The sequence below is a fragment of the Hyla sarda genome, chromosome 4 (genome assembly GCF_029499605.1).
Source record: "Hyla sarda isolate aHylSar1 chromosome 4, aHylSar1.hap1, whole genome shotgun sequence".
NCBI classification, from domain to species: domain Eukaryota; kingdom Metazoa; phylum Chordata; class Amphibia; order Anura; family Hylidae; genus Hyla; species Hyla sarda.
The window spans coordinates 31,240,962-31,256,885 of NC_079192.1; the positions used below are offsets into that span (position 1 = coordinate 31,240,962).

General features: G+C 43.1%; 1 protein-coding gene across 1 annotated transcript in view; it reads left to right on the plus strand.

The window, feature by feature from the left end:
• The first annotated feature begins 4,238 nt into the window (after positions 1–4,238).
• The window catches only part of MAST1 (microtubule associated serine/threonine kinase 1), a 155,736-nt gene continuing 144,050 nt past the window's right edge, over positions 4,239–15,924 (plus strand). Inside the window, exon 1 of the mRNA XM_056570348.1 lies at positions 4,239–4,268. Within this exon, the coding sequence (XP_056426323.1) occupies positions 4,254–4,268 (15 nt within the window). The 5' untranslated portion in view covers positions 4,239–4,253. The remainder of the gene's footprint in view (positions 4,269–15,924) is intronic.

Sequence of the window (15,924 nt, forward strand, 5' to 3'; positions counted from 1 at the left end):
ATGGTTACCACAATGCGCATGAAATGACAGGTTATATGACATAAGAAATACCTGGCTTGCTTTCTTTGGAAACAGCGCCACCCATGTCCTTAGGCTGTGTCTGGTGTTGCAACTCAGCTTTATTTACTTGATAGGGGCTGAACTGCAATGTCTGTAAAGGAAATAACGTAATGGGGTCTGTATTAGTAGAGGTCTAGTCTGGGGTTTGTATTAGTACAGGGTCTAGTCTGAGGTTTGTATAAGTTTAGATGGTCTAGTCTTGATTGGTATTAGTAGAGGGTCAAGTCTAGGGTTTGTATGTATTTGATGGCTCAGGTCTGGAGTTTGTATGTATTTGATGAGTCAGGTCTGGAGTCTGTATGTATTTGATGGCTCAGGTCTGGAGTCTGTATGTATTTAATGGCTCAGGTCTGGAGTCTGTATGTATTTGATGGCTCAGGTCTGGAGTTTGTATGTATTTGATGGGTCAGGTCTGGAGTCTGTATGTATTTGATGGCTCAGGTCTGGAGTCTGTATGTATTTGATGGCTCAGGTCTAGAGTCTGTATGTATTTGAGGGCTCAGGTCTGGAGTCTGTATGTATTTGATGGCTCAGGTCTTGAGTCTGTATGTATTTGATGGCTCAGGTCTGGAGTCTGTATGTATTTGAAGGCTCAGGTCTGGAGCCTGTATGTATTTGATGGGTCAGGTCTGGAGTCTGTATGTATTTGATGGCTCAGGTCTGGAGTCTGTATGTATTTGATGGCTCAGGTCTGGAGTCTGTATGTATTTGATGGCTCAGGTCTGGAGTCTGTATGTATTTGATGGCTCAGGTCTGGAGTCTGTATGTATTTGATGGGTCAGGTCTTGAGTCTGTATGTATTTGATGGCTCAGGTCTGGAGTCTGTATGTATTTGATGGCTCAGGTCTGGAGTCTGTATGTATTTGATGGCTCAGGTCTGGAGTCTGTATGTATTTGATGGCTCAAGTCTGGAGTTTGTATGTATTTGATGGGTCAGGTCTTGAGTCTGTATGTATTTGATGGGTCACGTTTGGAGTCTGTATGTATTTGATGGCTCAGGTCTGGAGTCTGTATGTATTTGATGGCTCAGGTCTGGAGTCTGTATGTATTTGATGGCTCAGGTCTGGAGTCTGTATGTATTTGATGGCTCAGGTCTGGAGTCTGTATGTATTTGATGGCTCAGGTCTGGAGTCTGTATGTATTTGATGGCTCAGGTATGGAGTCTGTATGTATTTGATGGCTCAGGTCTGGAGTCTGTATGTATTTGATGGCTCAGGTCTGGAGTCTGTATGTATTTGATGGCTCAGGTCTGGAGTCTGTATGTATTTGATGGCTCAAGTCTGGAGTTTGTATGTATTTGATGGGTCAGGTCTTGAGTCTGTATGTATTTGATGGGTCAGGTCTGGAGTCTGTATGTATTTGATGGCTCAGGTCTGGAGTCTGTATGTATTTGATGGCTCAGGTCTGGAGTCTGTATGTATTTGATGGCTCAGGTCTGGAGTCTGTATGTATTTGATGGCTCAGGTCTGGAGTCTGTATGTATTTGATGGCTCAGGTCTGGAGCCTGTATGTATTTGATGGGTCAGGTCTGGAGTCTGTATGTATTTGATGGCTCAGGTCTGGAGTCTGTATGTATTTGATGGCTCAGGTCTGGAGTCTGTATGTATTTGATGGCTCAGGTCTGGAGTCTGTATGTATTTGATGGCTCAGGTCTGCAGTCTGTATGTATTTGATGGCTCAGGTCTGGAGTCTGTATGTATTTGATGGCTCAGGTCTGCAGTCTGTATGTATTTGATGGGTCAGGTCTGGAGTTTGTATGTATTTGATGGCTCAGGTCTGGAGTCTATGTATTTCATGGGTCAGGTCTGGAGTCTATGTATTTCATGGGTCAGGTCTGGAGTCTGTATGTATTTGATGGCTCAGGTCTGGAGTCTGTATGTATTTGATGGGTCAGGTCTGGAGTCTGTATGTATTTGATGGGTCAGGTCTGGAGTCTGTATGTATTTGATGGGTCAGGTCTGGAGTCTGTATGTATTTGATGGCTCAGGTCTGGAGTCTGTATGTATTTCATGGGTCAGGTCTGGAGTCTGTATGTATTTGATGGCTCAGGTCTGGAGTCTGTATGTATTTGATGGCTCAGGTCTGGAGTCTGTATGTATTTGATGGCTCAGGTCTGGAGTCTGTATGTATTTGATGGCTCAGGTCTGGAGTCTGTATGTATTTGATGGCTCAGGTCTGGAGCCTGTATGTATTTGATGGGTCAGGTCTGGAGTCTGTATGTATTTGATGGCTCAGGTCTGGAGTCTGTATGTATTTGATGGCTCAGGTCTGGAGTCTGTATGTATTTGATGGCTCAGGTCTGGAGTCTGTATGTATTTGATGGCTCAGGTCTGCAGTCTGTATGTATTTGATGGCTCAGGTCTGGAGTCTGTATGTATTTGATGGCTCAGGTCTGCAGTCTGTATGTATTTGATGGGTCAGGTCTGGAGTTTGTATGTATTTGATGGCTCAGGTCTGGAGTCTATGTATTTCATGGGTCAGGTCTGGAGTCTATGTATTTCATGGGTCAGGTCTGGAGTCTGTATGTATTTGATGGCTCAGGTCTGGAGTCTGTATGTATTTGATGGGTCAGGTCTGGAGTCTGTATGTATTTGATGGGTCAGGTCTGGAGTCTGTATGTATTTGATGGGTCAGGTCTGGAGTCTGTATGTATTTGATGGCTCAGGTCTGGAGTCTGTATGTATTTCATGGGTCAGGTCTGGAGTCTGTATGTATTTGATGGCTCAGGTCTGGAGTCTATGTATTTGATGGCTCAGGTCTGGAGTCTGTATGTATTTGATGGCTCAGGTCTGGAGTCTGTATGTATTTGATGGCTCAGGTCTGGAGTCTATGTATTTGATGGCTCAGGTCTGGAGTCTGTATGTATTTGATGGCTCAGGTCTGGAGTCTGTATGTATTTGATGGCTCAGGTCTGGAGTCTGTATGTATTTGATGGCTCAGGTCTGGAGTCTGTATGTATTTGATGGCTCAGGTCTGGAGCCTGTATGTATTTGATGGGTCAGGTCTGGAGTCTGTATGTATTTGATGGCTCAGGTCTGGAGTCTGTATGTATTTGATGGCTCAGGTCTGGAGTCTGTATGTATTTGATGGCTCAGGTCTGGAGTCTGTATGTATTTGATGGCTCAGGTCTGCAGTCTGTATGTATTTGATGGCTCAGGTCTGGAGTCTGTATGTATTTGATGGCTCAGGTCTGCAGTCTGTATGTATTTGATGGGTCAGGTCTGGAGTTTGTATGTATTTGATGGCTCAGGTCTGGAGTCTATGTATTTCATGGGTCAGGTCTGGAGTCTATGTATTTCATGGGTCAGGTCTGGAGTCTGTATGTATTTGATGGCTCAGGTCTGGAGTCTGTATGTATTTGATGGGTCAGGTCTGGAGTCTGTATGTATTTGATGGGTCAGGTCTGGAGTCTGTATGTATTTGATGGGTCAGGTCTGGAGTCTGTATGTATTTGATGGCTCAGGTCTGGAGTCTGTATGTATTTCATGGGTCAGGTCTGGAGTCTGTATGTATTTGATGGCTCAGGTCTGGAGTCTATGTATTTGATGGCTCAGGTCTGGAGTCTGTATGTATTTGATGGCTCAGGTCTGGAGTCTGTATGTATTTGATGGCTCAGGTCTGGAGTCTATGTATTTGATGGCTCAGGTCTGGAGTCTGTATGTATTTGATGGCTCAGGTCTGGAGTCTGTATGTATTTGATGGCTCAGGTCTTGAGTCTGTATGTATTTGATGGCTCAGGTCTGGAGTCTGTTTTTTTTGGGGGGGGGGGCAGGTCTGGAGCCTATGCATTTTAGGGGTCAGGTCTGCAATCTGTATGTGTTTTGAGGATCAGGTCTGGAGTCTTTATGGTAATAGAGACAATCTAGGCCCTTGTGGTGATGGTATCCAAAGCAACCTGTCGGATCACGGTAACTAACCTGGTAAGTAACTAACCTGAACTAGAAAAATAAAAGCCGGGATCTGATTGGCTGGAATGGACGACACATATACCCTTAACTTCACACTATTTCTGTCAGCAATATTTGTTAGTAGCTCCTTCTCATAGTCAACCGTGTTTAATGTGTACATACAGCACTGCAATGGAACGTTGTTGTCCTTCTAGTCTTAGGAACCTGCACATTGCAACCCCGGCAGGGCACAGTAAAACCAGATACGTTTCGCCACGTGGTTTATGGCGCACTACTTCTACGTGGATGGGCTTCCATCAAGTATGTTTATTTATATTATTTATGTATTTATTCATATTATTTATGTATTTATTTATATTATTTATGCATTTATTTATTTAATTTATTAAATGGGCCAAGCCTGCCATCTGGTGTTTAACTGTAAAATAGCGGGCTCTCCTTATGCCATTATACCAGTGTTTTCCAAAACAGTGTGCCTCATGTCTGACCTTTTACTATTTTCTCATTTTGTTATGTTGTGGTGCTGTGCTAAGATCAACAAAATTCAAGTTTTGCCCCATCATTCTGTATTCAATACAATATTATGTGTGCAGTAATGAGAATGTGAAAATAGAATTTTAGAATTTTTTTTATTTATTGAGAAAAAAACTTGAATTTTGCATGGACATAAGTATTCAGACCCTTTATTATAAGTTTTGCAATTTACCTCTGGCTCCTCCCATTTCTTGATCATCTCTGAGATGTTTCTCCACCTTGGTTGGAGTCACCTGGGGTAAATTCAGATGACTGGACAGGATTTGGGAAGACACAGCCCTGTCTATATAAGGTTTCACAGCTGACAATGTAAAGCAAAGCAAGAACAAAGACATGAGGAGCAAAGAACTGCTTGTAAAGCTCAGAGACAGGATTGCGTGGAGGTAGAGATCTGGAGAAGAACAAAAAAACATTTCTGCTGCATTGAAAATTCCCAAGAGCTCAGTGGCCTTCATAATTCTTACATGGAAGACGGAACAACCAGGACTCTGCCTACAGATGGCCGCCCCACCTCACTATATGATCAGGGGAGAAGGGCCTTGGTAAGGGAAGTGACAAAGAACCCAATGGTCACTCTGGCTGAGCTCCAGAGATCCTGTGTATAGATGGAAGAAACTTCCAGAAGGTCCAGAACCATCACTGGAGCCTCCGCAATCTGGGCTTTATAGCTGAGTGACCAGAAAGAAGCCTCCTCAATAATAACACATGAAAAAGCATTGCCTGGAGTTTACAAGAAAAGCATCTAATGGATCAAACTGTGAGAAACAAGATTATATGGTCTGATACTAAGATTGGCCTCAATTCTAAGCGTCATGTCTGGGGGAAACCAGGCACTGCCCATCACCTGCCCAATACCATCCCTACAGTGATCATGGTGGGGGCAGCATCATGTCTGGAGTAAACCAGACACTGCCCATCACCTGCCCAACACCATCCCTACAGTGATCATGATGGGGGCAGCATCATGTCTGGGGGAAACCAGGCACTGCCCATCACCTGCCAATACCATCCCTACAGTGATCATGGTGGTGGCGTCATGTCTGGGGGAAACCAGGCACTGCCCATCACCTGCCCAATACCATCCCTACAGTGATCATGGTGGTGGCAGCATTATGTCTGGAGGAAACCAGGCACAGCCCATCACCTGCCCAATACCATCCCTACAGTGATCATGGTGGGGGGCAGCATCATGTCTGGAGGAAACCAGGCACTGCCCATCACCTACCCAATACCATCCCTACAGTGATCATGGTGGGGGCAGCGTCATATCTGGAGGAAACCAGGCACTGCCCATCACCTCCTCAATACCAACCCTACAGTGATCATGGTGGGGGCAGCATCATGTCTGGAGGAAACCAGGCACTGCCCAATACCATCCCTACAGTGATCATGGTGGGGGCAGCATCATGTCTGGAGGAAACCCAGGCACTGCCCAATACCATCCCTACAGTGATCATGGTGGGGGCAGCATCATGTCTGGAGGAAACCAGGCACTACCCATCACCTGCCCAATACCATCCCTACAGTGATCATGGTGGGGGCATGTAATCATTATTAGTGTATATGTGGTATTATTATACAGTGCAGCGTAATCATTATTAGTGTATATGTGGTATTATACTGTGCAGTGTAATCATTATTAGTGTATATGTGGTATTATTATACAGTGCAGTGTGGTCATTATTAGTGTATATGTGGTATTATTATACAGTGCAGTGTAATCATTATTAGTGTATATGTGGTATTATTATACTGTGCAGTGTAATCATTATTAGTGTATATGTGGTATTATTATACAGTGCAGTGTAATTATTATTAGTGTATATGTGGTATTTGTCAGGATCCGGACTGGTATGCAGCGAGGACACTGGTGGTGGATCCTCTGTGTCTGTGGGGTGATGGCGTGGGCCGTACCAGGGGAACGGAGTCTAAGGGGTTACTGGTTTTCACCAGAGCCCGCCACAAAGCGGGATGGACTTGCAGCAGCAGGTAACCCCCAGGTCGTTCCACCCGATAGCGACTGAACCCCAGCTGACAGCTGAGACAAGCGCGGTACACAGGGACAAGGCAAGAGCAAGGTCGGACGTAGCAGAAGGTCAGGGCAAGCAGCAAGAGTCGTAGTCAGGGGCAACAGCAGAAGGTCTGAGAACACAGGCTAGGAACACACTAAACGCTTTCACAGGGCACAAGGCAACAAGATCCGACAAAGACAGGAAGGGGAAGTGGGTTTTTATATACATAGCACAGGTGCAGGTACTGATTGGGCCAGGCACCAATTAATGGTGCACTGGCCCTTTAAATTTCAGAGAGCCGGCGTGCGCGCGCCCTAGAGAGCGGGGCCGTGTGCGCTGGGACTGAACAGCCAGAGGACGGGGCAGGTGAGAAGATTGGGATGCGACCCGCGGGCGGGCGCGTCCCTCTACGCGGATCGCATCCCCGCCGGTGACACCAGTGCAGCGCTCCCGGTCAGCGGGTCTGACCGGGGCGCTGCACAGAGACGAACGCCGCGAGTGCTCTGGGGAGGAGCAGGGACCCGGAGCGCTCGGTCTCCCCCTCTTTTTGGAGCCCAGGAACCTATGGATGAGTTCCTTGTCGAGGATATTGTCCTCGGGCTCCCAAGACCTCTCTTCGGGGCCAAAATTCTCCCAGTCAGCGAGAATTTTATTTTTACCTCTGACTACCTTGGAGGCGAGGATTTCCTTTACCGTGAAGACATCAGAGGAGCCAGAGACAGGAGCAGGAGCGGTGACCTTGGGGGAAAAGCGATTAAGAATGAGAGGTTTGAGAAGGGAAACATAAAAGGAGTTAGGAATGCAAAGAGAAGGAGGAAGTTTGTAGGAGACAGAATTGATTTGACTCTTGACTTTAAATGGTCCAAGGTAACGTGGACCCAGCTCGTAGCTAGGAACACGAAACCGGATATATTTGTCAGAGAGACACACTTTGTCCCCAGGAGCGAAGACTCCTCTTCTCTTCTTATCTGCATGTCTCTTCATACGAGACGAGGCCAGTAGGAGCGATTTTTGAGTCTCCTTCCAGATAACAGAAAAATCCCGGGTTACTTCATCTACAGCAGGAAGTCCAGAAGAAGTGGGAATGGGGAGGGGGGCAGAGGGTGACGGCCGTACATCACAAAGAGTGGGGATTTGGCAGAGGACTCCGAATTTTTGAAATTGTACGAGAATTCAGCCCAGGGCAGAAGGTCGACCCAATCGTCTTGGCGGGAGGAGACAAAATGTCGCAGGTAGTCACCAAGAATCTGGTTTACTCTCTCTACTTGTCCATTGGATTGGGGGTGATAGGAGGACGAGAAATTTTATTTGATTTTCAATTGGTTACAGAGAGCTCTCCAAAATTTCGACAAAAATTGAACGCCTCTATCCGAGACGATATGCGTGGGAAGCCTGTGAAGGCGAAAAATATGCAGAAAAAATTGCTTCGCCAACTGTGGCACAGAAGGAAGACCTGGAAGCGGAATGAAGTGTGCCATTTTGGAAAAGCGATCAACGACCACCCAGATGACGGTGTTGCCATGGAATACGGGCAGATCAGTAATGAAATCCATGGCAATTTGGGACCATGGTTGCTCAGGGACGGGCAAAGGAAGGAGGAGTCTAGCAGGCTTCTGGCTAGGGGTTTTATCCCGGGCACAAATAGTACAGGCCCGAACGAAATCAGTAACGTCACCCTCTAGTGTAGGCCACCAATACAAACGGGAAATGAGCTGGATGGACTTTTTAATGCCAGCATGGCCAGCTAGGTGAGAGGAATGCCCCCATTTGAGGATCTTGAGGCAAAGGCGTGGAGGAACAAAAGTCTTTCCAGGGGGGGGTTTGTCCCAGTGAGGCTGGAGCAGAGGAGACCAGGCACTCAGGCGGTACGATATGCTGCAGAGGGTCTTCAGATTCGGTGGCATCAGAGGAACGAGAAAGGGCGTCAGCTCTGACATTCTTGTCAGCGGGACGGAAGTGTATCTCGAAGTTAAAGCGGGCAAAAAACAACGACCATCTAGCCTGGCGAGGATTCAGACGCTGAGCAGACTGGAGGTACGAGAGATTTTTGTGGTCAGTGTAAAAGACAATGGGGTGTTTGGAACCCTCCAATAGATGCCTCCACTCCTCGAGTGCTAACTTGATGGCCAGAAGTTCACGATCTCCAATAGAGTAATTCTTTTCTGCCGGAGAGAAAGTTTTAGAAAAAAAAACACAAGTAATGTTACGTCCGGTAGAGGTTTTTTTGAAGAAGTATGGCTCCGGCTCCGACTGAGGAAGCGTCAGCTTCCAGGAAGAAAGGTTTCAATGGATCAGGTCTGGACAGCACTGGTGCAGGAGCGAAGGCAGTTTTGAGACGATTGAAGGCCTCATCAGCTTGAGGAGGCCATGACTTAGGATTAGCATTCTTCCTGGTGAGGGTCACAATAGGGGCCACAATGGTGGAGAAGTGGGGAATAAACTGTCGGTAAGAGTTGGAAAATCCCAGGAAGCGTTGGATAGCGCGGAGTCCAGAAGGGCGTGGCCAATCAAAAACCGCTGACAGTTTATCTGGATCCATTTGAAGCCCTTGGCCAGAGACTAGGTAACCTAGGAAAGGAAGACTGTTGCATTCAAAGAGACATTTTTCAATTTTAGCATACAGGTGGTTTTCACGAAGTCTTTAGAGCACTAGACGGACATGACGACGGTGTTCCTCCAAGTTAGAGGAAAAAATCAAGATGTCATCCAGGTAAACCACAACACAGGTATATAATAAGTCCCGAAATATCTCATTAACGAAGTCCTGGAAGACTGCAGGGGCGTTGCAGAGCCCAAAGGGCATAACTAGATATTCGAAATGTCCATCTCTAGTATTGAACACGGTCTTCCACTCATCACCTTTCCTGATGCGAATAAGATTATATGCCCCCCTTAAGTCCAATTTAGTGAATATATTAGCTCCACGAAGACGGTCAAAGAGTTCAGAGATCAAAGGCAAGGGATAGCGGTTTTTGATGGTAATTTTATTTAAACCGCGGTAGTCAATGCATGGTCGTAAGGATCCTTTTTAGAGACAACGAAGAAGCCCGCTCTAGCAGGGGATGAGGACTTCCGAATAAAACCTCTCTTTAGGTTCTCCTAGATATACTCGGACATGGCTTGAGTCTCTGGAGCCGACAGAGGGTAGATCCTGCCCCGGGGCGGAGTGGTACTAGGAAGGAGGTCAATGGGACAATCATAAGGCCTATGAGGAGGTAAGATCTCTGCTTGCTTTTTGAAGAAAACATCAGAAAAGTCCTGGTAGACCTTGGGAAGGCCCGGTATAGGTGGAGCCACAGGGGTTTGACCAGTGGAAGCAGATGTGAGGCATCATTTGAGACAAGAAGGACCCCAACTTTTGATCTCCCCAGTGGTCCAGTCAAGTGTAGGAGCATGACGTTGGAGCCACGGCAGGCCGAGAAGAACTTCAGAGGTGCAGTTGGGCAGAACAAAAAATAAAAAATTTTCATGATTCAGTCCAATGCTCATAGGCAGGGGTTCTGTGCGGTAGCGCACAGTGCAGTCCAACTTTTCTCCGTTGACAGAAGAAATATAGAGCAGTTTGACGAGACTGGTCACTGGGATGCTGAATCTATTAACAAAAGAGGCCAAAATAAAATTTCCTGCAGAACCAGAGTCCAAGAAGGCCACAGCTGAGAAGGAGGAATTGGCGGAAGGAGAAATCCGCACAGGCACAGTGAGACGTGGAGAAGCAGAATTCACACCAAGAGTCATCTCACCTTTGTGAGGTAATGGAGTGCGTTTCTCCTGATGCGGAGGGCGGATAGGACAGTCTTTTAGGAAGTGTTCGGTACTAGCACAGTACAGGCACAGATTCTCGTTACGGCGGCGAGTCCTCTCTTGTAAGGTCAGACGGGACCGATCCACTTGCCTAGCCTCCTCGGCGGAAAGCACAGGAACAGATTGCAAAGGACTTTGGAAGAAAGGAGCCTGGGAGAAAAACCGCCTGGTGCGAACAAGATCCTTTTCCTGTCGAAGTTCCTGGCGTCTTTCAGAGAAACGCATGTCGATGCGGGTGGCCAAATGGATAAGTTCAGACAAATTTGCAGGAATTTCTCGTGCGGCCAGGACATCTTTGATGTTACTGGATAAGCCTTTCTTGAAGGTTGCGCAGAGGGCCTCATTGTTCCAGGATAACTCTGAGGCGAGGGTACGAAACTGGATGGCGTATTCGCCTACGGAAGAACTCCCTTGGACGAGGTTCAGCAAAGCAGTCTCGGCTGAGGAGGCCCGGGCTGGCTCCTCAAAGACACTACATACTTCAGAGAAGAAGGACTGGATTGTAGGAGTGGCAGGATCGTTGCAGTCCCAGAGCGGTGTGGCCCATGACAAGGCCTTTCCAGACAGGAGACTGACCACAAAAGCCACCTTAAACCGTTCAGTGGGGAATTAGTCCGACATCATCTCCAAGTGCAGGGAACACTGGAACAGGAATCCACGGCACTGTTTAGAGTCCCCATCAAACTTGTCCGGTAGAGACAGGCAGAAGCTGGGAGCAGCCACTCGTTGCGGAGGAGATGCAGGAGCTGGCGGAAGAGATGATTGCTGAAGTTGCGGCAGAAGCTGTTGCAGCCTGACGGTCAGTTGAGTCAGCTGCTGTCCTTGTTGCGCGATCTGTTGTGATTGCTGGGCGACCACCGTGGTTAGGTCAGCGACACTAGGCAGCGGGATCCATGGCCGGATCTACTTTCAGGATCCGGACTGGTATGCAGCGAGGACACTGGTGGTGGATCCTCTGTGTCAGTGGGGTGATGGCATGGGCCGTACCAGGGGAACGGAGTCTAAGGGGTTACTGGTTTTCACCAGAGCCTGCCGCAAAGCGGGATGGACTTGCAGCGGCAGGTAACCCTTAGGTCGTTCCACCCGATAGCGACTCAACCCCAGCTGACAGCTGAGACAGGCGCGGTACACAGGGACAAGGCAAGAGCGAGGTCGGACGTAGCAGAAGGTCAGGGCAGGCAGCAAGAGTCGTAGTCAGGGGCAACAGCAGAAGGTCTGGGAACACAGGCTTGGGAACACACTAAACGCTTTCACAGGGCACAAGGCAACAAGATCCGGCAAGGACAGGAAGGGGAAGTGGGTTTTTATATACATAGCACAGGTGCAGGTACTGATTGGGCCAGGCACCAATTAATGGTGCACTGGCCCTTTAAATTTCAGAGAGCCGGCGCGCGCGCCGGGACTGAACAGCCAGAGAACGGGGCAGGTGAGGAGATTGGGATGCGACCCGCGGGCGGGCACGTCCCGCTACGCGGATCGCATCCCCGCCGGTGACACCAGTGCAGCGCTCACGGTCAGCGGGTCTGACCGGGGCGCTGCACAGAGACGAACGCCGCGAGCGCTCCGGGGAGGAGCAGGGACCCGGAGCACTCGGCGTAACAGTATTATTATACTGTGCAGTGTAATCATTATTAGTGTATATGTGGTACTATTATACAGTGTAGTGTAATCATTATTAGTGTATATGTGGTATTATTATACAGTGCAGTGTAATCATTATTAGTGTATATTTGGTATTATTATACAGTGCAGTGTAATCATTATTAGTGTATATGTGGTATTATTATACAGTGCAGTGTGGTCATTATTAGTGTATATGTGGTATTATTATACAGTGTAGTGTAATCATTATTAGTGTATATGTGGTATTATTATACAGTGCAGTGTAATCATTATTAGTGTATATGTGGTATTATTATACAGTGCAGTGTAATCATTATTAGTGTATATTTGGTATTATTATACAGTGCAGTGTAATCATTATTAGTGTATATGTGGTATTATTATACAGTGCAGTGTAATCATTATTAGTGTATATGTGGTATTATTATACAGTGTAGTGTAATCATTATTAGTGTATATGTGGTATTATTATATTGTGCAGTGTAATCATTATTAGTGTATATGTGGTATTATTATACAATGTAGTGTAATCATTATTAGTGTATATGTGGTATTATTATACAGTGCAGTGTAATCATTATTAGTGTATATGTGGTATTATTATACAGTGCAGTGTAATCATTATTAGTATATATGTGGTATTATACAGTGCAGTGTAATCATTATTAGTGTATATGTGGTATTATTATACAGTGCAGTGTAATCATTATTAGTGTATATGTGGTATTATACAGTGCAGTGTAATCATTATTAGTGTATATGTGGTATTAAACAGTGCAGTGTAATCATTATTATTGTATATGTGGTATTATTATACTGTGCAATGTAATCATTATTAGTGTATATGTGGTATTATTATACAGTGCAGTGTAATCATTATTAGTATATATGTGGTATTATTATACAGTGCAGTGTAATCATTATTAGTGTATATGTGGTATTATTATACAGTGCAGTGTAATCATTATTAGTGTATATGTGGTATTATTATACAGTGCAGTGTAATCATTATTAGTATATATGTGGTATTATTATACAGTGCAGTGTCATCATTAATAGTGTTTATGTGGTATTATTATACAGTGCAGTGTCATCATTAATAGTGTATATGTGGTATTATTATACAGTGCAGTGTAATCATTATTAGTGTATATGTGGTATTATTATACAGTGCAGTGTAATCATTATTAGTGTATATGTGGTATTATTATACAGTGCAGTGTGGTCATTATTAGTGTATATGTGGTAGTATTATACAGTGCAGTGTAATCATTATTAGTGTATATGTGGTATTATTATACTGTGCAGTGTAATCATTATTAGTGTATATGTGGTATTATACATTGTAGTGTAATCATTATTAGTATATATGTGGTATTATTATACAGTGTAGTGTAATCATTATTAGTGTATATGTGGTATTATTATACAGTGCAGTGTAATCATTATTAGTGTATATGTGGTATTATTATACAGTGTAGTGTAATCATTATTAGTGTATATGTGGTATTATTATACAGTGCAGTGTAATCATTATTAGTATATATGTGGTATTATACAGTGCAGTGTAATCATTATTAGTGTATATGTGGTATTAAACAGTGCAGTGTAATCATTATTATTGTATATGTGGTATTATTATACTGTGCAATGTAATCATTATTAGTGTATATGTGGTATTATTATACAGTGCAGTGTAATCATTATTAGTGTATATGTGGTATTATACTGTGCAGTGTAATCATTATTAGTGTATATGTGGTATTATTATACAGTGCAGTGTAATCATTATTAGTATATATGTGGTATTATTATACAGTGCAGTGTAATTATTATTAGTGTATATGTGGTATTATTATACAGTGCAGTGTAATCATTATTAGTATATATGTGGTATTATTATACTGTGTAATGTAATTATTATTAGTGTATATGTGGTATTATTATACAGTGCAGTGTAATCATTATTAGTGTATATGTGGTATTATTATACAGTGCAGTGTAATCATTATTAGTGTATATGTGGTATTATCATACAGTGCAGTGTAATCATTATTAGTGTATATGTGGTATTATTATACAGTGTAGTGTAATCATTATTAGTGTATATGTGGTATTATTATACAGTGTAGTGTAATCATTATTAGTGTATATGTGGTATTATACAGTGCAGTGTAATCATTATTAGTGTATATGTGGTATTATTATACAGTGTAGTGTAATTATTATTAGTGTATATGTGGTATTATACAGTGCAGTGTAATCATTATTAGTGTATATGTGGTATTATTATACAGTGTAGTGTTATCATTATTAGTGTATATGTGGTATTATTATACAGTGTAGTGTAATCATTATTAGTGTATATGTGGTATTATTATACAGTGCAGTGTAATCATTATTAGTGTATATGTGGTATTATTATACAGTGTAGTGTAATCATTATTAGTATATATGTGGTATTATTATACAGTGCAGTGTAATTATTAGTGTATATGTGGTATTATTATACAGTGCAGTGTAATCATTATTAGTATATATGTGGTATTATTATACTGTGTAGTGTAATCATTATTAGTATATATGTGGTATTATTATACAGTGTAGTGTAATCATTATTAGTGTATATATGTGGTATTATTATACTGTGTAGTGTAATCATTATTAGTATATATGTGGTATTATTATACAGTGCAGTGTAATCATTATTAGTGTATATGTGGTATTATACAGTGCAGTGTAATCATTATTAGTGTATATGTGGTATTATTATACAGTGCAGTGTGATCATTATTAGTGTATATGTGGTATTATTATACAGTGCAGTGTAATCATTATTAGTGTATATGTGGTATTATTATACAGTGCAGTGTAATTATTAGTGTATATGTGGTATTATTATACAGTGCAGTGTAATCATTATTAGTATATATGTGGTATTATTATACAGTGCAGTGTAATCATTATTAGTGCATATGTGGTATTATTATACAGTGCAGTGTAATCATTATTAGTGTATATGTGGTATTATTATACTGTGTAGTGTAATCATTATTAGTATATATGTGGTATTATTATACAGTGCAGTGTAATCATTATTAGTGTATATGTGGTATTATTATACAGTGCAGTGTAATCATTATTAGTGTATATGTGGTATTATTATACAGTGCAGTGTAATCATTATTAGTGTATATGTGGTATTATTATACAATGTAGTGTAATCATTATTAGTATATATGTGGTATTGTTATACTGTGCGGTGTAATCATTATTAGTGTATATGTGGTAATATTATACTGTGCAGTGTAATTATTATTAGTGTATATGTGGTATTATTATATAGTGCAGTGTAATCATTGTTAGGCCCAAGGCCTGATTATTAAAATCCTATATGTGTATTATAATTATAACTGTGTGTGATGGATCATCTAAGACATGGGTGAGAGGTCATTCAAACTGTGGGTTTGTATATTGCATTTTATTGGGGGGTCTGGCTGTTTGTTTACATCTCCTTTGAAGTCAGAGGCTCTTTTGAAGCAGCAGGAAGTCATGCACTCTGGTCCCACCATCAACCAGATAAGAGGGCCAGGAACAGAGATGCCCCCCTGGTGGGATCAGAGGGGAGGGGGGAATGGAGTCTCCCTCCAAAAAGGCAGATATATAATATTTAACAATGCTAGACTTGGTGTGTTCAATGCTGTGCAACAAGCTGACAAGACCATCCTAGGAACAGCACTCTCACTCACTCATGGACTGCTATATCATCATGCTGTAAGAACTTCATCTTTTGTTTTCTGAACTTGCCTTGCAAAACTCTTTTATATATTTTTGTACCTGTATGTCATTTGTTCCTGTATTTTAATATATATATTGCACCGTGATACCTCTTATCAGATTAAATGTTTAATTAATCAGCTCTGGTCTTTGATCTCTAAATATATGAGCTCACCTTTCCGAAGGCAGCTCTGGTGGAAATACGTTTA